Below are 25,931 nucleotides of genomic sequence, written 5' to 3' on the forward strand. Positions count from 1 at the left end.
TGCCGAGCACTTCGACCCCGGCCCCGGCAACAGGCGATATGCAAAGCCGAGGATTTGGGTCCTTCGTCTCCGAAGATTCTCGATTCTCGATCGCTCAGTAACCTCCTCTGTAACCTCTGTAATCTTTCTAACCTCCTCTGAAATAGCTCCAAGGCTACTGGTGCCCTCTAACCCTGGCCTCTGAAGCATCCTCTGATTTAATCTCTCCATTGTGTATCCAGCTGCCCAGTGCTTGAGCTCTGGATCTCCCTCTCTGGATCTCTCTTCCCTCCACCTTTCTTTCAAGCTTAACACATTGACCAAGACTTTCTCTAAGGTGACCCACCATCAGGTATTGTCTGATAATACTCTCGTGAACAGTCTCAACATGCTTTCAATATGTATCCCAAAATAATGACTATTGTTTCTATTCTTTTATTTATCTGCATCTGTAATTACACGCTGATTTTGTAACATTCTTTTATTTCTCTCGTTATGTTTGACCGCTTGCTGAAATAATTAACTTTGGTTTCTCTCCAGATTTACCACCACATTACCCCATGTTGAAAACGTCACAATGGGTGGTGTTGATTTTGGCAATTTGGACCAATTAAGAGTGACCAACTACACATTTTTCACCGAAGGAAAGTAAGTGACTATCTTTGGCAGTGTAGGTTTGCCCAAAGTCGGTGAAATAGCTCTCCATTTACCTAAACTGGGACATTAGGGGAGCTTCCCCAGGTCCTCTTGGCATCTTGGGAGAGGAGACATAGCCTCTGTTTAAAGGCTTATCCAAGAAATGGCATATCAGAGTGTGCTATGCCCACCTTGGTATTGTGGGTATGTCAGTCTAGATTTGTGTGCAGCAGTCTCTGAATTGTGCTTGAACCCACAACCATCCGACCCTGAAAATTAGAGGATCACACACCGAGTCAGAAACAGGTTTATTATCATTGACATCGGTCACAAAATTCATTTTGTGGCAGCAGTACAGAGCAAGACATAAAAATCACCATAGATTACAGAAAAAATAGTGCCAAGACAGGAACAGTGAGGTATCGTTCAGGAATTTGAAGGTGCAGGTGAAAAGCTGTTCCTAAAACATTGAGTGCGAGTCTTCAGGCTCCTGTCCCTCCTTCCTGAAGGTAGTAAAAAGATGAGGGCATTTCCCAGATGGTGAAGATCCTTAATGATGGATGTGGCCTCGTGAGGCACCACCTCTTGAGAATGTCCTCAATGGTGGGAAAGGTTGAGTAGCTAGATGCATTTGGTTGTGTCTACAACCTCCTGCAGCCTCTTGTGATTCTGCGCTTTGGTGTCACCATACCAGGCAGAGTTGGGATGTAGAGGTAAATTCTGTGGTATTGTAGAGAATGCAGATTGTAGTTAGGACGATGATATAGCAAACATGGATGTGTTCTATTGCAAGCTGCAACATTTTCAATCACTTTGCATTATTTTCTTGGAAAACCCATCTCCACTGTTGGGAATTTCAGTCCATTGTGCATAATGCAATGCCCAGAGGTAGCTGGCCCAGGGAAGAATCCCAATTGACAACGATTGCCAACTCTTGCAGACTCCTGTAATGTGTACAAGGAATGCAAGCTCCTCCAATCATGACTGTAGGAACAGAGCCCAAATGGAGGGTTAAGTCTTCTGCCACCTACAAGCTGGCAGTGGTAAACCCCTACAAGGAAATCTGGCAGGCAACAATGTTTAAGTGCACTGAAGGATCCAAAGGCCCACATTTTCAACAAAGTTGACAGCATGCTGCTGGAAGAGAGGAGATTTATTTATTTAGAGATACAGTCTAGTAACAGGCCCTTCTAGCCCAATGAGCCTGCGGCGCCCAATTACACCCATGTGACCAACCTGTATGTACGTGGAATGTGGGAGAAAACAGGAGCACCTGCAGGAAACCCACTTGGTCACAGGGAGAATGTACAAACTCCTTACAAGCAGTGGCGGAACTGAACCCCCGGTCACCCGCCTTGAAATAGGGTTACACTAACCTCTGCCTTCTCGTGCCGCCCTCATAGGATATTTGAGTGGTGGTACAGGAGCGTAGTGGTTAGTCCAACGCTTTACAGCACAGGTGACCCAGGTTCAATTCCCAACACTGCCGGTAAGAATTCTCCCTCTGACTGCCCTGGTTCCCTCCGGGTGCTCCAGTTTCCTCCCACAGCCCAAAGACGTACCGGTTGGTAGGCTAATTGGTCATTGTAAATTATCCCATGATCAGGCTAGAGTTAAATCAAGGAATTGCTGGACAGCAGGGCTCGAAGAGCCAGTAGGGCTGTTCTGCACTACCTCTCAATAATTTTTTAAAAATTGTGTTATTTCATATTTTTTTTTACAAGAGACGAGACTATTTTGTCCAGCGCTGACTAGTAGAGTGATCCAATTCACATTCCCTGCAACCTAACCTCCCCACGTCCCCATCAATTCCCCCCTGGATTCTACCCCCCATCCACCCAGGGTGGGGTCAAATCACAGCAGACAATGAATCCCCCGACCTGCACGTTTTGGGGTGTGAGGGAAGCTGCGGTACCCAGGGGGAAGCCCACGTGGTCATAGGGAGGAAGTGTAAGCTCCACAAGGACAGCACTGGAGATCGGGGTCGAACCTGGGACGTTGTAGCTGTGAGGCAGCGGCTCTACCTGCCATGCCACTGAGCCGCTCTTTGTTGCCGTGCTTAGTCTCCTCCCAGCGCTACAAGAGGAAAGAGTGAGGGACAATGAGGGACTGCCGTGCCCAAGTGGCACCAGCTGTGAGATGTTCCTCTTTGGGTTTTAACCTTCTGACTTCTCTGACACAGGAAGACAATTACGTTCGTCACCAATGGAATGAAATGCTCAGAGACATCAAAAGACTTTGGTTATGGGAGCTCATTCACAATCGTCATTGATCAAGCGGTTTGTATGCTAAGAGATGTCTGGTTGCATGGACATTCTTTGAGTTTTAATTTTTAAACTATTCCTCCCCCAAAAAACCATCTGCTCTATCTGAATGAAAGTAATATAGTGTTATACAGCATGGATATAGATCCTTCTGCCCAGCTCATCTATGCTAACCAAGCTGCCCACTGAGCTAGTCCTTTTTGCCTGTGACTGGCCCTTATCTCTCCAAACCCTTCCTATCCATATACCTCAAACAAGAGAAAATCTGGAGCTGCTGGAAATCCGAGCAACCCACACAAAATGCTGGAGGAATTCAGCAGGCCAGGCAGCATCTATGGGAAAGAGTAAACAGTCAACGTTTCGGGCCGAGATTAAAGGTCTCTATGTACCTGTCCAAATGCCATTTAGAACTGGAATTGGTGTATTATTGTCACATGTACCAAGGTCCAGTGAAAATCCCATCTTGCATACTGTTCATACAGATCAAATTAGTTGCACAGTGCACTGAGGTAGTATAAGGTTAAACAATAACAATGCAGAATAAAGTGTAATAGATACAGAGAAAGTGCAGCACAGGCTTCTTAAGAGATAACAAGATTAACTTTATTTCTCACGGATATATTTAAACCCGTGTGTTGGTCGCATCAAATCAAGTCAGTGAGGATTGTGCTAGGCAGCCCAGAAACATCCATTGCAACCAGCACCAACATGGCATACCCAAAACCCACTAACCTTAACTCTGTGTCTTTGGAATATGGGAGGAAACCAGAGCACCTGGAGAAAACCCGTGTGACCACAGAGAGAACATACAAACTCCTTTCAGAGAGAAACAGGAATTGTACCCTGAATGGTGCTGTGGATGCATTAACCACTATACCACTGTTCCACTGTCATGCATTAGTGTGAAAAGGTTTCCTTCAGATCTCTTTTAAATCTTTCCTCTCCAGTTTCAAACCTTTGCCCTCTAGTTTTAGACTCCCCTTACCTTGGGTAAAAGACTTTGGCTTTTATCTTTATGCCCCTCATGATTTTATAAACCACTATAGAATTACCCAACCAACACACATCAAAGTTGCTGGTGAACGCAGCAGGCACACATCTATAGGAAGAGGCGCAGTCGACGTTTCAGGCCGAGACCCTTGTTTGCGATAGAATTACCCCTCAGCCCCCTACGCTCTAAGGAAAAGATTTCCCAGCTTCTCCCTCAGACTCAAACCCTCTAAGCCTGATAACATCCTTGCAAATCTTTTTTGCACCCTCTCCTAGTTAATGATATCCTTTCTATAATAGGGTGACCAGAGCACTCCCCTCTTTAAATTTTCCTTTCCCCTGTGTCCGTCAGGTATCTGGAGGAACTCAACAGGTCAGGCAGCATCCGTGGACAGTCAACCCAAAACATTGACTGTCCATTTTCCTCCACAGACGCCGCTTGACCCACTGAGGTTCTCCAGCTTCTTGTGTGTTGCTCCAGATTCCAGACTCTGCTGTCTCTTGTGTCCCTGTAAAATGCCTTTCTTCGTGGGGTATGGTTAACAGCAATAATATCTATTTATATAGCCCCTTTAAACCATCAAGGCATTGAAAAGTGATGTTATCTCCAAACTTTAACACTGAGTTAAACAAGGGGAGACTACAGAGAAGAGGAGTGAGGGAATTACCAGACTTGGGACTCAGGTAACTGAACACACTGCTGCCAGTGGTGGAGTTAATAAATCAGGGGTGCTCGAGGGACCAGAAAAGGATGACAGCAGTGATCTGGGAGGTGGGATGGGGGAGGGGGGTTTAAAGGGCTTGGGTAGGGTATGGGGACGGGGAGTAAAACTGAGGCATTGTATGAAGAGAACCCTGTGTGGGTCTGCAAGCTTGGGGTGATGGTAGAATAGGACTTGGCAGTCTGGCTGTAGGCAGAAGCTGGGATGAACTGAAGGCCCTGAAACTCCAGAGTTCTGGATGGGAATGAGAGCAAACAGAAGCTACTAGCTTGTGTGAATTTAATGATATCAACATTGCATTTTTTTTTATTGTTCAGTGTTCCAGCACGAATCCTAAATTAAATTACTTTGAAGAAATTGAAGCAAACAGTGTTCACATGGCATTGCAAATCCCTCAATACCTTCTCATTACAAGTGGAGAGGTGGTCTTTTCTGTCACTGGTTTGGAGTTCTCCTACTCTCAGGTGAGTAATGGCGCCTGGTCAGAATTTCCAGTAAGCCTCATGGTCAATGCCCAAGATCTGTAACTTGGCCTATTAACAACTTGTCTTTCCCTTGTACCCTCAGAAATGCCAACACCAGACAAGCATTTGATATTTTATTCAGGCTATTGACTGTTAAATATTGTACCAAACATTTGAATCGTCAGCTACCAAAAATCAGCTCCATAGCTTCTCATCTTTCCTCACGCTTCTTTGCAACAAAGGAGGAGGCCACTGGGGTCATCAAGTTGATGCTGTCAGGTGTATCCATTCCTCCAATTATTTCCTTGTAAATCATTCTCCCCAACAAACCAATCATCTCCACCCTGACACGGGTGGTGCCCCCTTGTGCTAGGACTTACTTATAGCAGTCGATTAACCGCAAAGCTGACACATCAGGAGCACCTGAGGGAAACCCTCATGGTCCCAGGGAGAATGAGTGAACTCCAAGCGGACAGCGACCCGAGGCCACGATTGAATCCAGATCACTGGGACCATGAGGCGGTGGCTCAACGTACTGAGCCACGAAAGATCACCAGTGGGGAGCAAGGTGTTGCACAGGATGCAGATGGTGTCCTTAGGGAAAGCAGAAGGAGGTTTAATAAATGGTGACTGGTTTATTATTGTCACTTGTACCGAGATACAGAGACAAATTTAATATCTATGGATCATTTCATCATAAGATCTAAGATCTAAGATCATTTCATCATAAAAGTCCATCCAGGGAGTACAATAGCAGAATGCAGAATATAGTGATACAGTTCGACCATCAAAGGTTCATTTAATATCAGAGAAGGTGTGCAGTATACAACCTGAAATTTGTACTCTTCACAGACATCCAGGATGGATGATGGAGACACCTAAGCTTCCTCGCACCCTCCTTTCACAGAGGCACCAATCAGGCATTATCCCATTTTCATCCTCTCCGCTTTCTCATCAACACCCCATCCCCACCCCCGGTCGCCTGCGGATTCTCCCCCTCACCCACACACTAGGAGCAATTCACCCAAAGAAACTACACACGTGGGAGGAAATCAGAGCACCCAAGGAACCTGAGATCACGGGGAGAACATGAAAGCTCCACACAGACACCAGTGAAGGTCAGGACTGAACCAGGGTCTCTGCCACTGTGAGGACATGACTTTACTAGCTACGTCACTATCCTGCCCTGAAAATTGTTCTATTACCATAATAACTTTGTTAATTTAATTATTAATAATGTCACTCTGTGTGTCTGGCTATAGACCAGGAGAGTTGTCTTAACTATTTCTAAATTTTCTCGCTCAGGCACCTCCCAACATGAAGTCAGTACTCCAAGCTGGCTGGCTCCTGACCAACGCCTTCGGAAACATTATTGTCTTGATAGTAGCAGAGGCTTCGACAATTCAGGAACAGGTATGTGGGATTCAGGAGGTGAGGGATTTTAGATGGACAAGGTGAGGCTGTTTTCCCCTGCAGCAAAGGAGGTTGGGATGACAACTGATGATGGTGGGCAAGATCAACACTGGTTTAGAAAAGAGAGAAACTACTCCCACTCGTTCCAAAGACCAGGTGATACAGGTACTAAATTTTAGGCAGCTGATACGGGAGGGGTGGGAGGGGTTCAAAGGAGAATTGGAAGGGCACTTGAAGAATAATTAATTGCAGGAATCTGGTGAAAGTGCAGGGTAGCTACATTTGATGGGATTGTTCTTCTTGAGGTGAAAGAGATCCTTCAATTTCATAGCAACTCTCTGCTAATGAGAGTTAGCTAATACTATGGGCAGGCTGAGCACAATGTTAGGATGTTGATGGGGTCCTCCAGGATAACACTGGGAGAACTGGGACTGGAAGGAATGCTAAATCCTTGTATTTCCATTGGGCCGGTGGTCTCTGGATCCCAAGGCAGTTTTAGAAATTGATCTGTCACAATGCCAGAGCCCTGAGTCAATCCCGACCTCAGGTGCTGTCCACGTGGAGTTTGCATGCTCTCCTCTTGACCATGTGAATTTACCCTAAGGGGCCTGGTTTCTACCCTTTTCCCGGAGATGTGCAGGTTACTTGTTTCAATTGACCACTGTAAATTGCCCTTAGTGTGTGGAGTGAGGATAGATTCTGGGGGGTGGGGGGGGTTGGGAAGCTGATAAGGAAATAGGGGGAATAAAATGGGGTTCGTAAAAATGAGAAATTGATGATCTGCTTCTGTGCTGTTCATAAGTTGAAAGCTGAAAGTTCAAAGCAAATGTATTATCGAAGTACATACATGTCCCCATATACAACCTCCATTCTCATTTTCTTGTGGGCATTCACAGTAAATACAAGCGTCACAACAGAATCAATGAAAGACCACATCCGACAGGGCATTCAACAACTAATGTATAAAAGGCAACAAAACTGTGCAAATACAAAATGAAAGAAAATGAAAGAAATATTAATAATCGTAAATAAATAAATAAGCATTAAGTATCAAGAACATGTGATGAAGAGTCCTTGAAAGTGACCCCATAGGTTCTGGGAGCAGGTCGGTGATGGGCTGAGCCAAGTTGAGTGAAGTTATCTCCCAGTTGAAGAACACCTGCTAATGTAAAGCAGGAATTTGTAAACAGCAAGTACCCACAAATAGAAAGGCATGATGAGATTTAGTGAAGCTGACTGATAATAACTATTGCCCCAAGGACGCAGGGCAACATAAGTGGGTCAAAATGGCTTCATGGCACTGAAATCTCATCTGGCTCTTCCAACCCGAGTTTCCGCTGGAGTTCCAGACTTTGAACGCAGAATCCTCTGACTCAGAGGGATAAGTACGGCCCACTAAACTACAGTGGATGTTCATCCTTTGGCTTCCCACACACCCTGGTCAGGGTACGAAACCTTACAACCGTGTATACATATTGGGATAAACCTGGAATAATTATTCAGGAAATGGCGCTGTACTGTAGCTGAAAGGTCAGACAACTGTCCTAGTGCAGTTGGTGCCTCAGAGGTTGGGAGTGAGGGACATCATTGGGACAGAGCCATTGGACCGGTACACTGTCCCAAACAATACTGTTCCTGCTCAGTAATTATCCACAAGAGGGTCAGCTAAACCCAAGAGAAAGTCTAACAGTAGAAGAGAGACTAAGTTGATGTTGGGACATATTCTAGTAGTTTATTTCAAGAAAGAAATTGCACAATGTCCAAAGAATTTCATAAAATCTACTGCGCTGTAACAAAAATAATATCCATTTATACAGTGCCTTTCAGAGTATAGAACATCTCTTCTTTCTGTGTATGATCCATATGCCTCTATCCATGCATATTCATGTATCCATTTAATAGTCTGTTAAATACCACTGCCATATTTGCTGCTACCATTATCTCAACAGCCTGCTTCAGGCACCCCACCACTCTGTAACAAAAAACATCCCCTGTAAATTCCCCCTTGCTCACCTTAATGTCCTCTTGTACTTGACGCCTCTCCCCTGGGGGAAGAAAAAACTTGACTTTATCAATACCTGTCATCATTTTATAAACCTCTATCAGATCTTCCCCAATCCAAGCTTCTCCAGCCGACTTCACAGATCTTCGCCCAGCTGCTCTCAAGGGCTAAGTGATAAAGGTTTCAAGGAGATGGCTCAAGGCTTAGTCACGGGTGGACAAGGAGAATGGGAAGGGGGTGGAGAGATTTGGGTTGAGAATGCCTAGAGCTTGGATTCTTGGCTGCAGACCATTAATTGAATTCGGGGGTGATCACAAGTCCAGCATTGGAGGAAACACTGAAACACTGGGGATATTTTGAGCCAGCAGAGATTACTGAAGTAGTGAAGAGCTAAAACCATGGAGGGACCTGAAAACCAAAATGAGAATTTTAAAATGGAGGCTTTGTTTGGCTTGAGCACTGGCAGGCAGGTGGTTGATAAGAAAAACTAACTAACCTTAACCTCCGAGCTGCACACCAACCCTAATCAAACCCCCAGAGTGGTTTTCATAGAACAGAGAACATAGTACAGGCCCTTCAGCCCACAATGATATACCGACCCTCAAACCCTGCCTCCCATATAACCCCCCACCTTAATTTCCTCCATATACCTGTCTAGTAGTCTCTTAAACTTCACTAGTGTATCTGCCTCCACCACTGACTCAGGCAGTGCATTCCACGCACCAACCACTCTCTGAGTAAAAAACCTTCCTCAAATATCCCCCTTGAACTTCCCACCCCTTACCTTAAAGCCATGTCCTCTTGTATTGAGCAGTGGTGCCCTGGGGAAGAGGCGCTGGCTATCCACTCTATCTATTCCTCTTATTATCTTGTACACCTCTATCATGTCTCCTCTCATCCTCCTTCTCTCCAAAGAGTAAAGCCCTAGCTCCCTTAATCTCTGATCATAATGCATACTCTCCAAACCAGGCAGCATCCTGGTAAATCTCCTCTGTACCCTTTCCAATGCTTCCACATCCTTCCTATAGTGAGGCGACCAGAACTGGACACAGTACTCCAAGTGTGGCCTAACCAGAGTTTTATAGAGCTGCATCATTACATCGTGACTCTTAAACTCGATCCCTCAACTTATGAAAGCTAACACCCCATAAGCTTTCTTAATTACCCTATCCACCTGTGAGGCAACTTTCAGGGATCTGTGGACATGTACCCCGAGATCCCTCTGCTCCTCCACACTACCAAGTATCCTGCCATTTACTTTGTACTCTACCTTGGAGTTTGTCCTTCCAAAGTGTTCCACCTCACACTTCTCCGGGTTGAACTCCATCTGCCACTTCTCAGTCCACTTCTGCATCCTATCAATGTCTCTCTGCAATCTTTGACAGTCCTCTACACTATCTACAACACCACCAACCTTTGTGTTTCCTTCTCCTTACAGCCATATTATCTGCCACCAGACTTGTACAGGATTAATTCTTTGCTCAGCTAAGGGAAAACCTATTGACCTCAATAATTTAAAAGTACAATCATAAAATATCCATAGGATTTCTTAAATCCTACTGCACAGTAACAAAAATAATGACCATTCATAAATGGACATGCAAAATAATGCATTGAATAATAGTAGTAATAAATCTCTATTATTTAATCAGAATCAGATTCAGGTTTAATATCATCAGCATCTGTCATGAAATTTGTTGTTTTGTGGCAGCAGTATAGCACAATACAGAGTAATCAGATTACAATAAAAAGTATAAATAAAAATAAACTAAATAAGTTGCGCAAAAAGAGAGGGAAAAGAACTGAGGCAGCGTTCATGGGTTCATGGTCCATTCAGAAATCTGATGGTGGAGGGGAAGGAGCTGTCCCTGAAACATTGGGTGTGTGTCTTCAAGCACCAGTACCACCTCCTTGATGGTACCAATGAGAAGAGTGCATGTCCAGAGTGATGGGGGACTTTAATGAAGGATACCACCTTTTTGAGGCATTTCATTTTGACGATGTCCTCGATGCTGGGGAGGCAAGTGCCACGATGGAGTTGGCTGAGTTTGCAACTTTCTGCAGCTTTTTTCCAAAAAGCTGTGCAGTGGACCCTGCCTACCAGACGATGATGCAACCGGTTAAAATGCACCTGTAGAAATTTGCAAATGCCTTTGATGACATAACAGATTTCCTCAAACTCCTAGTGAAATATAGGGGCTGTCGAGTCTTCTTTGTAGCTGCATTGATATGTTGGGCCCAGGATAGATCCTCAGAGATGCTGACAGCCAGGAACCTGAAACTGCTCATGCTTTCCACTGCTAATCCCTCGGTGAGGACTGTTGTGTGTTCCTTCGACTTCCCCGTCCTGAAGTCTACAATCAACTCCTTGGTCTTTCTGACATTGAGTGCATGGTTGTTGCTGTGACACCACTCAACCAGCTGAACTATCCCACTCCTGTATGCTTCCTCGTCACCACCTGAAATTCTGCCAACAATAGTTGTGTTGTTGCCAAATTTATAGATGGTGTGCATGTAGATAGATTAGAGCAGTGGGCTAAGCATGCATCTTGAGGTGCACCAATGTTGATTGTCAGTGAGGACTGACAATAGAATTTCCCACAATAAGCCCTTCTTCTCCACAAACCCAATAAAATTTATGAAAAACCATGTATAGGTTTTCATATATTTTATTATATTTCTTTATTTTCCTGTAAATTCCTGCAGGAAAATTAATCTGAAGGTTGTACGTGGTAACATATATGTCCATTGATAATAAATTACTTTCACTTTGACTTTGGCATTATTGCACATTGGTACATTATCATTTTGTGTATTATTATTATCATTTAAGTCTGCACACTGCTAAGTGTGTTTTTAAATGTTGCTGCTGCAACAAAAAAAATCCCACTTGGGGTCAATAAAGCATTTATTAATATTATTAAATTCACAGCAGATCCTCTTTCTGTACCAATACACAAAACCCAACATTATTGGCCATTTTTTAATCTTTTCAAGTCGAGTCAAGTTTATTGTCATTTAACTACATACATTTATACTATAAAATAAGACAATGTTCCTCCAGACCTGGGTTTAGAGCACAGTAGTACATATAACACACAATAACTTGGGAAAGTAAGAATAAAATCTACAGATGAAATATGCTTAAATAAACAAAGTAAGTGCATAAATTAAATACCGCCTGGTAGAGAACAGGTTAACCAATCACACTTCGAATGTGATGTGGCAGGGAATTCAGGAGCCTAATGGCCTGAGGGAAGAAACTTCTTCCAGTCCTGACCATTCTTGTCTTTATGCATTGGAGTCTCTTGCTTGATGGTAGAAAGTCAAAGAGGATGTTGGATGGATGGGTGGGATCTTTGATAATCTTCACAGTCATTTGTAGGGATTTCTGGTCCAGTGCTCGGCTGCTCCCATACCAGATGGAGATGCAGCTTGTCAGGACACTTTCGATGGTGCTCCTGAGAAGTTCAGTTCAGATGTTTGAGGTGGAGTCTCGCTTGCTTCAATCCCCTTAGGAAATGGAGTTGCTGCTGTGCCTTCTTGTTCAGAGAGGTGATATTGAGGGATAAATGCCTTCTGAACTTGACACATCTTACATCCACTTGTCTCCCCTTGTACATCCTAGCAGATACATCCTCAAAAAAAGGACACTACTAGATCCTATTAAAGTCTGTTAAGTTTATTGAGATTGCAATAGTTCACTGTATGAGTGGCCTGAGTCTTTTTGATATTCCAAGTTCCATTGCTAATTATTTTTCTCTCTTTTTCAGTGGGCCGAGTACATTTTGTTTGCTGCTCTCTTGGTGACCGTTTGCGTAATATTTGGCATCATGGCCAGGTTCTATACGTACGTGGACCCAATGGAAGTGGAGGCTGAGTTTGAGGAAAAGGAACGAATCAAAAATAAAGAGGGAGAATTAAACGGTGTCATAGGCACAAGTTATCCAACAGCCCAGACGGAACTCTAAAGATTTCTGTTCCACAACTAGACATACCCACATGGACTAGACCCATGGGCTGGCACTCGCCTCAATACGAAACTCAAGTGTGACATTGGTTCCTTAGTTAGAAGTCCTTCACAATGAATATTTTCTTCATTGTCTATACCAGCCGGAGTTTCAGTATTATTCCCAAAAGTTGAAGAAGAGCCCAAGTAAACACATTTGAAACTGAAATACTCATTTTCATTGTCTCTTCATAACTTGAAGCTCATATCTGCCCCCTGGTGTTGATTGATGTCCTAAAGTGTCCACTTTAGGTTTGACATGTTTATATATGTTGATGTATTAGTTTTAATTCTGGTTATATATTTATATGAAATATTGCAATACTTCAAGGATGTATTTGTTCTTAATTCTGTACATTATTGCAAATTCAGACAAAGCAACAAGAAGGTGAAAGCCCACCTCTTCCCCATCTAAAACAGCTTTAATACTCTGGAATCCTGCTAGTGTTTAACAGTGCCCACCAAGGTAACTTGGTTTGATCAGCAAAACCCTTTCCAAAACAGCCTGACTGCTTCAAGGAGGATTGTGCTTAAGTTTCATACATGTTGAAGAAGGTATAAAAACAGATATTAAAGTTGATAACTCTTTATGTGTACATATATTTCTCAATTTTAAAATGGATTTATTTGTGTTCTATTACACGATACATGGTAATGTATGTGTTATGTTACACAGTACCATAGTCGTTAGAGTTCAATTTCCACCGTTGTCTCTAAAGAGTTTGCGTGTTCTCCCTGTGACCGTGTGGGTTTCCTCCCCAGCCCAAAGACGTATGAGTCTGGGTTAGTAAGTTGAGAGCATGCTATGTTGGCGATGGAAGCACTTGCAGGTTGGCTCCATTACATCTTCGGGCTGTGAAGGTCGTTGATGCAAATGATGCATTTCACTGTATGTTTCCATGTTTTGCTGTACATGTGCCAAATAAAACTACTCACTTTTAACCTTGTCTACTGCATTTGGTGCTCTCGGTGTGGCCTCCGCTGCATTGTTGAGAACAAGTGCAGACTAGGTAACTACCTTGCTTTGTTTCCAGGCTGTCTGGAGCTCTTGGTTGCCAGCCATTTTAACTCTCCACCCCACTCCCACACTAACCTGTCTGTCCTCAGCCTCCTCCACTCCAGGATGGAGCCAAATGCAAACTTGAGGAGCCACTCCTCATAATGCCTGATGAAGGGTCTCGGCCTGAACTGTTGACTGTTTACTCTTTTCCGTAGATGCTGCCAGACCTGCTGAGTTCCTCCAGCATCTTGTGTGTGTTGCTCTGGATTTCCAGCATCTGCAGATTTTCTCATGTGATTTACCTCAATAACTCTGCCTTGATAGTCTACAACCAAACAGCACAAATATTGAATTCTCAATCTTCCTGTAACCTGCTCCCACTATGTGCCCTTTATCTTTTTTCTGATCCACTCAGGCCCTTTCAAGTACCCACTTCTTTTCTAATTCTCAACTCTCCCCCCCCCCCACAACCACCCTGTTACCCAGTTTATTTCCCATTTCCCACCTAGTTGCATCTGTCCTTCACTGCACACTTTTCACACTGGGCTGCCACCGCCCCCATCGCCTCCTCCTACTGTTTCCAACTGGCCTCCCACCTCCCCTATCTGGATCTAAGCTCCAGCTTCTTCTCCTATCAGACTTCATCACCTGCAGCCCTTTGTTGCTTCCACTTAACACCTCCTGGCCTCTTTCACTCTCTCCACCACTTGGTTCCACCAGCCCATCAACCTATCATCACCATATCCACTTCTCGCTTGCCAGTTCCTGCCTCACCTCTTTATACTAGCTGTCTCCCAGCTCCCCACTATCCTCCCAGAATTGGAGGGTCTTAATCTGAAATGTCAGTTATCCTGTCCTTCCACAGATGCTGCCTGGTCCACTGAGTTCTTCCCGCGGATTGTTTGTTTTTGGTTCAGATTCCAGCATCAGCAGTCTCTTCGTATCTCTCTCTGTTTTATATGTTCCCTGTGTTCTTGTCCCCCATGTTGCAAAGGCAGCCTCACGTTCATCTTTGCTAATAAGCTCTGCATTTATTACAAAACCATACCTGCGCTGGAGAACCTGGTAGTGAATTGTCTTCTTCAATCGCCTCACTGCAATCCTGGAGGCAGATCCTTGATTTAGACCCCAGGACAATGAAGGACCAGCAAGATGTCTGGCATGGTGCAGACCCTCTTCATGTGCTACTATGGTCCTTCTCGGCAGCGGAAATTTAGTTAAAGTCAAGGTCATTGCCATAAGCACAATTCATGTGTGGGATCCGGGATCAGCCATGATGAAACAGCATGGGCTGAATAGCCTAATTCTGCTCCTATGTCTTATGTATGCAAGAGTCGTTAAGAAACTTGCCTGCAACAGCATCATGGGCACATTAGCATCAGCTAAGTAGCATTCACAAGAATAACATGAATTAAACATTTTTTTGCAAGAAAGAACACAATTCGAATAAAAAAGTCAATTTTAGTCCAAAATAATTTGAGTGATGTTGCTAATCTCCATTGATTAGGGAGTCAAAGATCAAGGGAGAGCTGGAATCTGTCTGAAGTGTTTAACTAAACAAAGACATCACATGGGTTGAGAGAGAGAAGTTCTTTCCTCTGGATGTGGTAATCTAGAACAAGGGAGTAGACGCTAGTGTTTGGGAGTAGTGTCAGCTCTTAGGATTCTTCCCCACACCCAGACCATCGAGGATCTGGAATTCTAACTTCCATCTCTCATCCTAAAACTGTCTGAGGATCAAAACCAGGATCAATCTGTTCTTTATGTGTGGTGGGTTTGAGGGTTAGGGGCCAGGGTGATTTGATGGACTTGCTCTTTGTTTCAGCCATGGTATAATAGGTAGCCTCAAGTCTGATTCTCCTCATTCAGTTTTCAAGTTCTTGATAGTTATCAAATTTCTGACCTCTGTCAACTCCTGATATGTAATTTGAAACTTCTTGAAATGGACATTCCTTTGCAAAGATGATTGAAGATCGGTAAATTGGCACAGACACCGAGGTACAGTGAAAAACGTTATCTTGCATCCTATCCAAGCAAATCATTTCATCACGTCAATGCATTGAGGTAGTACAAGGGAAAAGCTATAAGAGGATGCAGAGTAGGTGTTACAGAGAAAGTGCAGTGCAGGTAGGCAATAAGGTGCAAGGTCATAACAAGGCAAATTGTGAGGTCAAGAGTCTGACTTATTGTAGAAGGGAACCATTCAATAGTCCTTAAGCGTAGTGGTACGTGCTTTCAGGCTTGAGTATTTTCTGCTCAGTGGGAGAGGGGAGAAAACAAACTGTCTTTGGATATGCTGGCTGCTTTACTGAGGCAGCTAGAAGTGTAGACCATGGAAGAAAGGATGGTTTCCATAACACGCTGAGCTGTGTCCACAGCTCTCTACTGTTGCTTGCAGTCATGGGCAGAGCAAGAGTCATACCAAGCCTTGATGCGTCTGAATAGGATGCTTTCTGTGGTGCATCAATAAAAATAGGTCAGGATCAAAGGGGACATACCAAATATTTTAGCCTCCTGAGAAAGTAGAGGCACTGGTGAGCTTTCTTGACCGTGGCATTGATATGGTTGGACTAGGACAGGCTATCACTGATGTCCACTCTGATAAAGTTGAAGCTCTCAATACTCTCAGCCTCTGCTCTGCTGATGTAAGCAAGAGCATGTGGACCACCCCACTTCCTTTTGCTGGCACTGAGGGAAAGGTTGTTGCCATGACGCCATGCCACCAACCTCTCCATCTCCTTCCTGTATTCTGACTCATCAATATTTGAGAAGCAGCCCACTACAGTGGTGTCATCTACAAACCTGTCACCTGCAAAACTGAACACTGCTTTGGGAATATTACCCACTAAGCTGGGCCGTGTTAGCAAGATCTCAAAGCAAACTCTTCAGTCATAGGGAAAGGAAATGATTCTACAGTCACCCGGAGTTTGAGGTGCTACCTGTGATTAGATGGCAGATGGCAGATGGAGAGACCAGGTGGTCCAGTAATTCATGGAGCCTGTCATGGACAGAAGAGCTGTCAGTGTCCTCTGGAAAGAATCCTCAATTGAGACTGGATCCTTGATATATGTGTTCCAAGAAAGATCTGATTTGAAGAGTAAGTGGCAAACTGATTTTCAAACAAGAGAAAATCCACAGATGCTGGAAATCAAAGGCATACACACCAAAAGTTGGAGGAACTCAGCAGACCAGATTGAATCTATGGAAATGAGTAAACAGTTGATGTTTTGGGCCAAGACCCTTCATCAGGACTCTTCTTGTTTTGTTTCAAATTATGCAATGTGACTTCTTTCTGACAGGACATAAAGTTGAGACTTTTTTAAAAGTTTACTAACAGGACATCCCTGTGCTACAAATGTCCAGTTTATGGACATCCATAGATACTATCCAGCAGTGTAGTGGCTTCAGCACTGGACTTCGAGGTAAGCGGTGGGGGATTCAAATCTTTATCCGCTCAGGGGCTCTCCCATCCACTGCTACCAACCTTATAGTTCCCACACTCTGCACTTCCCGTTTCTACCTCCTACCCATGATCCACAAACCTGCCTGTCTTGGTAGACCTATTGTCTCAGCTTGCTCCTGCCCCACCGAACTCATTTCTTATACCTCGACACTGTTTTATCCCCCCTTGTTCAATCCCTTCCCACCTATGTTTGTGACGCTTCTCACGCTCTTAAACTTTTCGATGATTTTAACTTCCCTGGCCCCCACCACTTTATTTTCACCATGGATGTCCAGTCCCTCTATACTTCCATCCCCCGTCAGGAAGGTCTCAAAGCTCTCCGCTTCTTTTTGGATTCCAAACCTAACCAGTTCCCCTCTACCACCACTCTGCTCCGTCTAGCGGAAGTAGTCCTTACTCTTAATAATTTCTCCTTTGGCTTCTTCCACTTCCTCCAAACTAAAGGTGTAGCTATGGGCACCCATATGGGTCCTAGCTATGCCTGCCTTTTTGTTGGCTTTGTGGAACAATCCTTGTTCCAAACCTATTCTGGTATCTGTCCTCCACTTTTCCTTTGCTACATCGACGACTGCATTGGCGCTGCTTCCTGCACGCATGCTGAGTTCGTTGACTTCATTAACTTTGCCTCCAACTTTCACCCTGCCCTCAAGTTTACCTGGTCCATTTCTGACACCTCCCTCCCCTTTCTAGATTTTTCTGTCTCTATCTCTGGAGACAGCTTATCTACTGATGTCTACTATAAGCCTACTGACTCTCACAGCTGTCTGAACTATTCCTCTTCTCACCCTGTCTCTTGCAAAAATGCCATTCCCTTCTTGCAATTCCTCCGTCTCCGCCACATCTGCTCTCAGGATGAGGCTTTTCATTCCAGGACGAGGGAGATGTCCTCCTTTTTTAAAGAAAGGGGCTTCCCTTCCTCCACTATCAACTCTGCTCTCAAATGCATCTCCCCCATTTCATGCACATCTGCTCTCACTCCATCCTCCCGCCACCCGACTAGGAATAGGGTTTCCCTTGTCCTCACCTACCACCCCACCAGCCTCCGGGTCCAACATATTATTCTCCGTAACTTCCGCCACCTCCAACGGGATCCCACCACTAAGCACACCTTTCCCTCCCCCTCCTCTCTACTTTCTGCAGGGATTGCGACTCCCTTGTCCATTCGTCCCCCCCATCCCTCCCCACCGATCTCCCTCCTGGCACTTATCCTTGTAAGCGGAACAAGTGCTACACATGCCCTTACACTTCCTCCCTCACCACCATTCAGGGCCCCAGACAGTCCTTCCAGGTGAGGCGACACTTCACCTGTGAGTCGGCTGGAGTGATATACTGCGTCTGGTGCTCCCGATGTGGCCTTCTATATATTGGCAAGACCCAACGCAGACCGGGAGATCGTTTCGCTGAATATCTACGCTCTGTCCGCCAGAGAAAGCAGGATCTCCCAGTGGCCACACATTTTAATTCCACGTCCCATTCCCATTCTGACATGTCTATCCACGGCCTCCTCTACTGTAAAGATGAAGCCACACTCAAGGTTGGAGGAACAACACCTTATATTCCGTCTGGGTAGCCTCCAACCTGATGGCATGAACATTGACTTCTCAAACTTCCGCTAATGCCCCACCTCCGCCTCGTACCCATCCGTTATTTATTTATATACACACATTCTTTTTCTCTCTCTCCTTTTTCTCCCTCTGTCCCTCTCACTATACCCCTTGCCCATCCTTTCTTTCTCCCTCGGCCTCCTGTCCCATGATCCTCTCATATCCCTTTTGCCAATCACCTGTCCAGCTCTTGGCTCCATCCCTCCCCCTCCTGTCTTCTCCTATCATTTTGGATCTCCCCCTCCCCCTCCCACCTTCAAATCTCTTACTAGCTCTTCTTTCAGTTAGTCCTGACGAAGGGTCTCGGCCTGAAACGTCGACTGTACCTCTTCCTAGAGATGCTGCCTGGCCTGCTGCGTTCACCAGCAACTTTGATGTGTGTTGCTTGAATTTCCAGCATCTGCAGATTTCCTCGTGTTTGCGGGATTCAAATCCGTTTGGTTTCTTGCACATTTTCCATCCATGCAGTGTTGAGCATCGAGCTACTGACTCAGACTCGTAAAAGACAGACAAAAATGCTGAAGAAATGGCAAGTTTGCCACCTTATGGCACAGGCACAAGACACAGAGAGGAATAGCAATTACAGACATCAAGAAGTTTTCATAATATTATCTTATTCCAAAGGTACGTTCATTCCTATGACCGTCAGAGCTAGTTTCCTCTCTCTCTCCACCTTTAATTGTTCTTTAGCTTCACTTTTGATACCATTCACTGTTACTTTCACAAGTTTAAAGAATTTAAAGAAATTTAAAGAAAATTCTCCTCATACCTCACCTACTGCACTCAGTGCCTTCCATGTGGCCTCCCCGAGATCAGCGAGGCCAGGCATGGATGTGGCTACCTGTTCTCCGTCCACAGTGGCCATCTTGAACTTCCATTCCCATGTCATTTCAACTCCCCTTCTCTTTCCTACACTGACATGTCCATGCTTGACCTTCTCTGCCGTGGTGAGACCAAACACAAGCTAGAAGAATGATTCCTCATATTCCACCTGCTTCGCCTAATAATCCAATGATATGAACACTGAATTTTTTCCATTTCCAGGGAACAAACACTCTTGGTGTTCTTCCCATTTCCACTTCCCCCTCTCTCACTCACTCTATTTTTACTGTCTCTTCTCTATTTTCTCCATTGCTTTTCTATTCCTCTCTAACTCTCCCTTATCTTTAACTCTTTCTCTCCCTCTTCCCGTGTTTTTCTCTCTCTCCCACTCTCTCTAGATACCTATCTCTCTATCTTTCTCTTCCTCTCTGTTCAGTTTTGTGCCCTTCTGAGCAACCTTCAAAGTTTTGTATTTAGCAAAATAAGTTAAGACTACTGTCTCCTTCTTGTGATAGAAATAATATTTACATTTCAAAGTTCAAAGTAAAATTTATTATCAGAGGACATACACGTCACCACCAATGTTCCCTCTAATTTGTAATGACCAGTATGCACAAAAATCTTGTGGTGTGCAATTTTTTGCTCAGTGACAACAACATATGCACACTGAATAATGTTTTAAATGAAAACTGTATAAATAAGCAAGTATAAAATCTGCACGCAAATCATCAGAAACTTCACGTCGTCAACACCGTCCACATCAGAGCCCAGAAAAGGAAATGTGATTGTGTACAATCATGAAATATACTCAACATCCCAACAAGGTAGAGAGTGACAACCTTTTGTGTGCAATTTAAATTCCTTTGTGTGCTAGTAGCAAAAGATGTGTGTGCATGTGCACACACATACGCCTTAAAGGAAACATTAGTCACCACATACAATCCTGAGATTCTTTTCCTGTGGGCATACTTAGCAAATCTATAGAACAGTAACTGTAAACAGGATCGAGAACAAAAAAACCATGCAAATGCAAATATAAGTAAATAGCAATAAATAACTAGAGTATGAAATAACAAGATAAAGAGTCCTTAAAGTGATGCCATCAGTTGTGGGAACACCAGAAGTAGAATGAGTGAAGTTATCCCTTTTATTCAAGATCCTGATGGTTGAGGAGTAGTAACTGTTCTTGAATGTGATGGTGCGAGTCAAGAGGCAACTGTAGCTTCTACCTGATGGCAGCAGCGAGAAAAGAGCATGGCCTGGGTGGTGAGGATCTTTGATGATGGATGCTGCTTTTCTATGACAGTGTTTCATGGAGATGTGCTCAATGGTTGGGAGGGTTTACCTGTGATGTACTGGGCCAAATTCACTACCTTCTGTAGGGTTTTCCATTCAAAAGCATTGGTGTTCCCATACCAGTCCATAACGCAGCTGGTCAGCACACTTTTTGACACACATCGAAAAGAAGTTCGCCAAGGTTTCCGATGACATGCTGAACCTCTGCAGATTCCTGAAGAAGTAGATGCACTGTCGTGCTTTATTTGCAATTATATTTATATGATGGGTCCAGGACAGGTCCTCTGAGATAGTAACACCCAGGAATTTAAAGTTGCTGTCCCTCTCCACCTTTGATCTTCCGATGAGTACTGGCTCATGGATTTCTGGTTTCCTTCTCCTGAAGTCTACAATCTGTTCCTTGGTCTTATTGACATTGAGTGAGAGGTTGTTGTTATTACACCATTCAGTCAAATTTTCCATCTCCCTACTGTATGCTGATTCATCACCACCTTTGATATGGCCCTCAACAGAGTGTCATCAGCAAACTTGTATATGGTATTGGAGCTGCTCTTAACCACACGGTCATGGGTGTAAAGCGAGTAGACCAATGGGCTAACTACGCATCCCCGTAGTGCTCTGCTCCTGTACTGATGGAGATTGTGGAGGAGATGCTTTTGCCAATCCAAACTGACTGAGGTCTGTAAGTGAGGAAATCCAGGAACCAATTGCACAATTGGGTATTGAGGCCCAGGTCTTGGAGTTTACTGTTTAGTTTTGAGGTGGATGTTTATATTAAATACTGAACTGTAATTGATAAAGAGCATCCTGATGTATGCACCTTTGCTGTCCAGGTGTTCCAGGGTTGGGAGGAAAGCCAATGAGACAGCATCTGTTACAGACCTATTGCTTCAGTAGGCAAGGAAGAGTGAACCCAAGCCGCCATTCAGACAGGAGCTGATATGCTTCAATACCAGTCTCTCAAAATACTTCATCACTGTGGATGTAAGTGCCACTGGGCAATAGTCACTGAAAGAGGTTACCACACTTGTCTTGGGCACCGGTACGATTAAAGGCTGCTTGAAGTAGGTGGGTACCACACGCTGCTGGAGTAAGAGGTTGAAGATATCCGTGAACACACCAGCCAGATGGTCAGCACAGGTCTTCAGCAAATGGCCTGTACTCGCTGGAATTCAGAAGAACGAGGGGCAATCTCATTGAAACCTGTCGATGCTGCCTCGATAGTGTGGATATGGAGAGGATGTTTCCTATGCTGGGGGAGTCTAGGACCAAAGGATACAGCCTCGGAATAGAGGGACTTCCATTTAGAATGGTGATGAGGATTTTTTTTTCACCAGAGAATGTGGTAAATCTGTGGAATATATTGCCACCAGCAGTTATGGAGGCCAAGTCATTGGGTATGTTTAAGACAGAGGTTGATAGTTTCTTGATTAGTCAGGGCATGAACAGTTACAGGGAGAAGGCAGGTGATTGGGCCTGAGAGGGATATGGATCCGCTATGATGGTGCAGACTCGATGGGCCAAATGGCCTAATTCTGCTCCTGTACCTTATGGTCTTACGGAAGGCGACAGTAACTCAGATAAACGTGTTACGACAGTGGAATGCAGAAGAGTATCTCTGAACGCACAACACATCGAACCTTGAAGTGGACGGGCTACAGCAGCAGACCACAAACCCACACTCAGTGGCCACTTCTTTAGTTACAAAAGATACCTAATAAACTGGCCACTGACTGTAGTTTAGGAGCCATTAATACAAGCAATTGAACGGGCATGGCATCGAAGGATTTTGATCCAGTGCAGGCAATTGGGATATGGGTGGATGGACATCAAGATCAGCATGGATATGATGGGCCGAAGGTCTCCTTTCTGTGCTGTGCGACACGATAATGACAATGAGGGAGTGAGAGAAACCCGCTGGGGTACTCTGAGCATCAAATGCTTTCGCGTTTTTAGGGGAAGGGAGAAACATCGGCAGTTCTGCATGGAACATGACACGGGGGGCAGCAGGGAGCTTGGTCGTGAGGATCGACAAGGTGTCCGAAATTCCAGAGGACGAAGGATCTGAATGGATAGAAATTGGCCATTCAGCCCGTGGCCCACTTACTAAGAATGGTAATCCTGTTCCTCGCCTGATTCGTGGTAGTGTGATTACTTTACAGTGCCAGCTGCCAGATATGATTCCCACCACCGTGTGCTCCAAAAACGTATGCTTAGGTTTAATGATGTGCGGCCGCGCTCTGTTGGCGTTAGAAGCTTGGCGACACTTCTGGCCTGCTCAGCTCAATCTTCGCTGATTTGATTCAAATGGCACATTTCACTGTATGTTTCAATGTATAAGTGACAAAGTTAATCTTAAATCAAACCTTTTCTTAATCTGATTCCTCCCATTCCCCCAAAACCCAGCTGTTGTGATGGAAATGAGACAGATTCTGTGGGTCTCAAGGCAAGGATTCTGGACACACAGTTTTAACAGTAAGGAGTTTATTTACAAGGGGAGAAGAGCTTGGGGACAACACAAGTGGCTACAATATTCGCACAACCGTGCTTAGAATAGACGAGCATGGGAAAAGTTGGATCGGCAGTACAATATATGGGAAAACGGTGTGGGAACAGAATACAGGTACATATACAAGCAAGGGAAAAGTAACTACAATACCTGCGACCCCTTGACTGTGGGCAGGCACAGCTCTCTGCTACAGCGACAACAATAAATGTTCCCAAAACCTTATTCAATGCACAACTCACCAACAGCAAAAAAGAGAGTGAGCTAAGCACATGTAGCACCCTTTATAGGTCAGGGGGCTGGCAGGTCCAGCCCAGGTGATTCACTGGGGGGCCAACGGCTTGGTGCTAGATGGGTTAATCCAATTAAGGTGGCCAATGGTTACATACGCATTGATTAGTTGGGAGGGGTGAAATGTTGACTGGCATGTGGTGTGCCTTCCGAGCCGGTAGAGGGCAGTGCTGAGCCATGACAGGCACGGCTCTCTGGATACACCAGCCCTGAATGTATCAAGCACCCATAGCCTTTGGAGTTGTGTGGGTAGTATGTGATGTATTGCACTCCTTCCTTTACTTCTACTCATACTTGACCTTGAGGTTGTCATTATCATATTGAATGTTCCTTCTCTATTTTAAGTGGTCAAGGGCCATAAGTTCCCAGGAGTCAGTGGGGAAATTGCTTTTCTTCAAAGTGGCCTGAAGCACGTCATGAATGGTTCCCCCTGATAATGTTGTAGCCTTTTCCCAGGAATGAGCTCAGAATAGGGTACCTGCTTTGGGGGTCTGTTGTCAGGCATGGAAATACCCAGCAACAGGTGTCTGAACGGCATTTGAACAGTGGCCAATCAGAGGTTGGGAGTGAGGGAAGAGGTGACTCTCACAGGTCTGTGGCAGTGCATCAGTGTTGGAGCAGAGGCCAATCAGAGATCAGGATTCATCAGTGAAGGCAAATAATAATAAGCCAGGGAGCAGCCTTTGGTGGAGTGGCTATTGTTGGAGTGGACAGTGTTAGAGTGACGATTTGAGGCTTTAGCCCTTTGCGGCTTCAGTGAGGAGAGGCTTGAGTGAGAGAAGGCAAAAAGCTCTAGGTTGATTTTTTTCAGTTCATTTGTTGACTCCCTTTTTATAATGGTACAGTTAAAGCAGCAGGGATGCCAGGCAGAATAGTTGAATGCCTCTAAAGTGGGCTGTGGGAAGGCAAGGAGATCTCCAGTGTCCCTCCCCCCAATGACTTCATCCGCAAGAAGTGCATCCAGCTGCAGCTTCTAACGCTCTGCATTAAGTTGCTGGGGCTGGAACTAGATGAACTCCTGATCATTCGGGAAGTGGAGGAGGTTACAGACAGTAAATATAGAGAGGTAGTTCCACCTAAAGAGCAGGACACGGGAAACTGGGTGAAGGTCAGGAGGGTGAAGGTGGTTAAACAGCCAGTGCAGAGTACCCCTGTGGCAATCCCCCTCAACAACAGCTATACCACTTTGGATACAATTTTTGGGGGAATGACCTAGCAGAGGAAAGTCACAGCAGTCAGGTCTCTGGCACTAAGTTGGACTCTTTGGTTCAGAAGGGAAGGGGGAGAAGAGGTGAGTATTGGTGATGGGGGTTTGTTAGTTAGGGGAACAGAAAGAAGGTTCTGTCGATGAGAACGAGATTCCTGGATGGAATATTGCCTCCCAGGTGCCACAGTCTGGGAAATCTCGGACTGAGTCCTCGGTATTCTTAAGTGGAAGGTCGTGGTCCTTGTAGGTACCAAAGACATAGATAGGAAGAGGGACGAGATTCTGCAAAGTGAGTTCAGGGAGCTAGTTGCTAGGTTAAAGGACAGGACATCCAGGGTTGTGATCAAAGGATTGCTACCTGTTCTGCATGCTGGTTAGGCCTGAAATAGGAAGATCATGCAGTTTAACACGTGGCTATGGAGTTGTTGTAGGAGGAGGGGCTTCAAATTTTTAGATCATTGGGCTCTCTTCCAGGTAAGGTGGAACCTGTACGGAACAAATGGTATGCATCTAAACTGGAGGGCGACTAATACCCTAGCAGGAAGATTTGTTAGTACTGCAAGGTGCAGGGATGGCAGGGTTTAAACTAGAAGCCGCAGGGATATGGGAACAAGAGTGCCAGAACGGATAGTGGAGTGCTTGTGAAGACAGATGTTGTTAAGACCTCAGGCAAAGTCAAGAATCAAAAGGTTGAGCATAGTGAGACTTGTGTTCTGAGTTACGTATATTTCAATGGAAGGAGCATTGTAGGAAAGGCAGACGAGCTCAGGGCATGGATCACCACATGGAATTATGATAGCCGCTCCGAATGATATCGTATTTGTTAAATAGGGGCCGTGCACAATCCTGATTTGATGGAGACAGACGTGAAGAAGCATGGAGGAACATCTGGAGAAACTTCTGAAATGCTTACTTCGCTGCCCTGCTAGTATGCAACTGAGAATCTCCGGAGGGGAAGGCCCCAAATCCTTGGCTTTGCCTATTGCCAGGGCCGGGGTTGAAGCGCTCGGCAGAGATGGTGCTCAGTGCTCGGTGTCGGAGGGCTGGTCGGAGGCTCGAAGTTTTCGGACGGACTCAGAGTCGGACTGTGGTCGGGGTGCTTCCAGGATGCTGCATCAGCAAGTTTGCGGCGCTGGAAGCTCATGGCAGGGAGAGTTTTTTCCTTCTACCGTCTGCATGAGATGATGGGACTTTTGAGAGACTTTGAGACTTTTTTTTACCATGCCCATGGTCTGTTCTTCATCAAATTACAGAATTGCTTTG

The 25,931-nt window shown here is 44.9% G+C and overlaps 1 protein-coding gene across 2 annotated transcripts in view; it reads left to right on the top strand.

Annotated features, from left to right (window-relative positions):
• LOC134346777 (solute carrier family 15 member 1-like) overlaps positions 1 to 13,067 on the top strand; it is a 59,311-nt gene extending 46,244 nt beyond the window's left edge. For both annotated transcript variants that reach the window (XM_063048407.1, XM_063048408.1), the window contains 5 exons: positions 520 to 627; positions 2,798 to 2,894; positions 4,909 to 5,055; positions 6,361 to 6,468; positions 12,244 to 13,067. In XM_063048407.1, coding sequence (XP_062904477.1) covers positions 520 to 627; positions 2,798 to 2,894; positions 4,909 to 5,055; positions 6,361 to 6,468; positions 12,244 to 12,441 — 658 coding nt within the window. In that variant the 3' untranslated portion in view covers positions 12,442 to 13,067. The remainder of the gene's footprint in view (positions 1 to 519; positions 628 to 2,797; positions 2,895 to 4,908; positions 5,056 to 6,360; positions 6,469 to 12,243) is intronic.
• The last annotated feature ends 12,864 nt before the right edge of the window (positions 13,068 to 25,931 follow it).

The sequence above is a fragment of the Mobula hypostoma genome, chromosome 5 (genome assembly GCF_963921235.1).
Source record: "Mobula hypostoma chromosome 5, sMobHyp1.1, whole genome shotgun sequence".
Taxonomy (NCBI): domain Eukaryota; kingdom Metazoa; phylum Chordata; class Chondrichthyes; order Myliobatiformes; family Myliobatidae; genus Mobula; species Mobula hypostoma.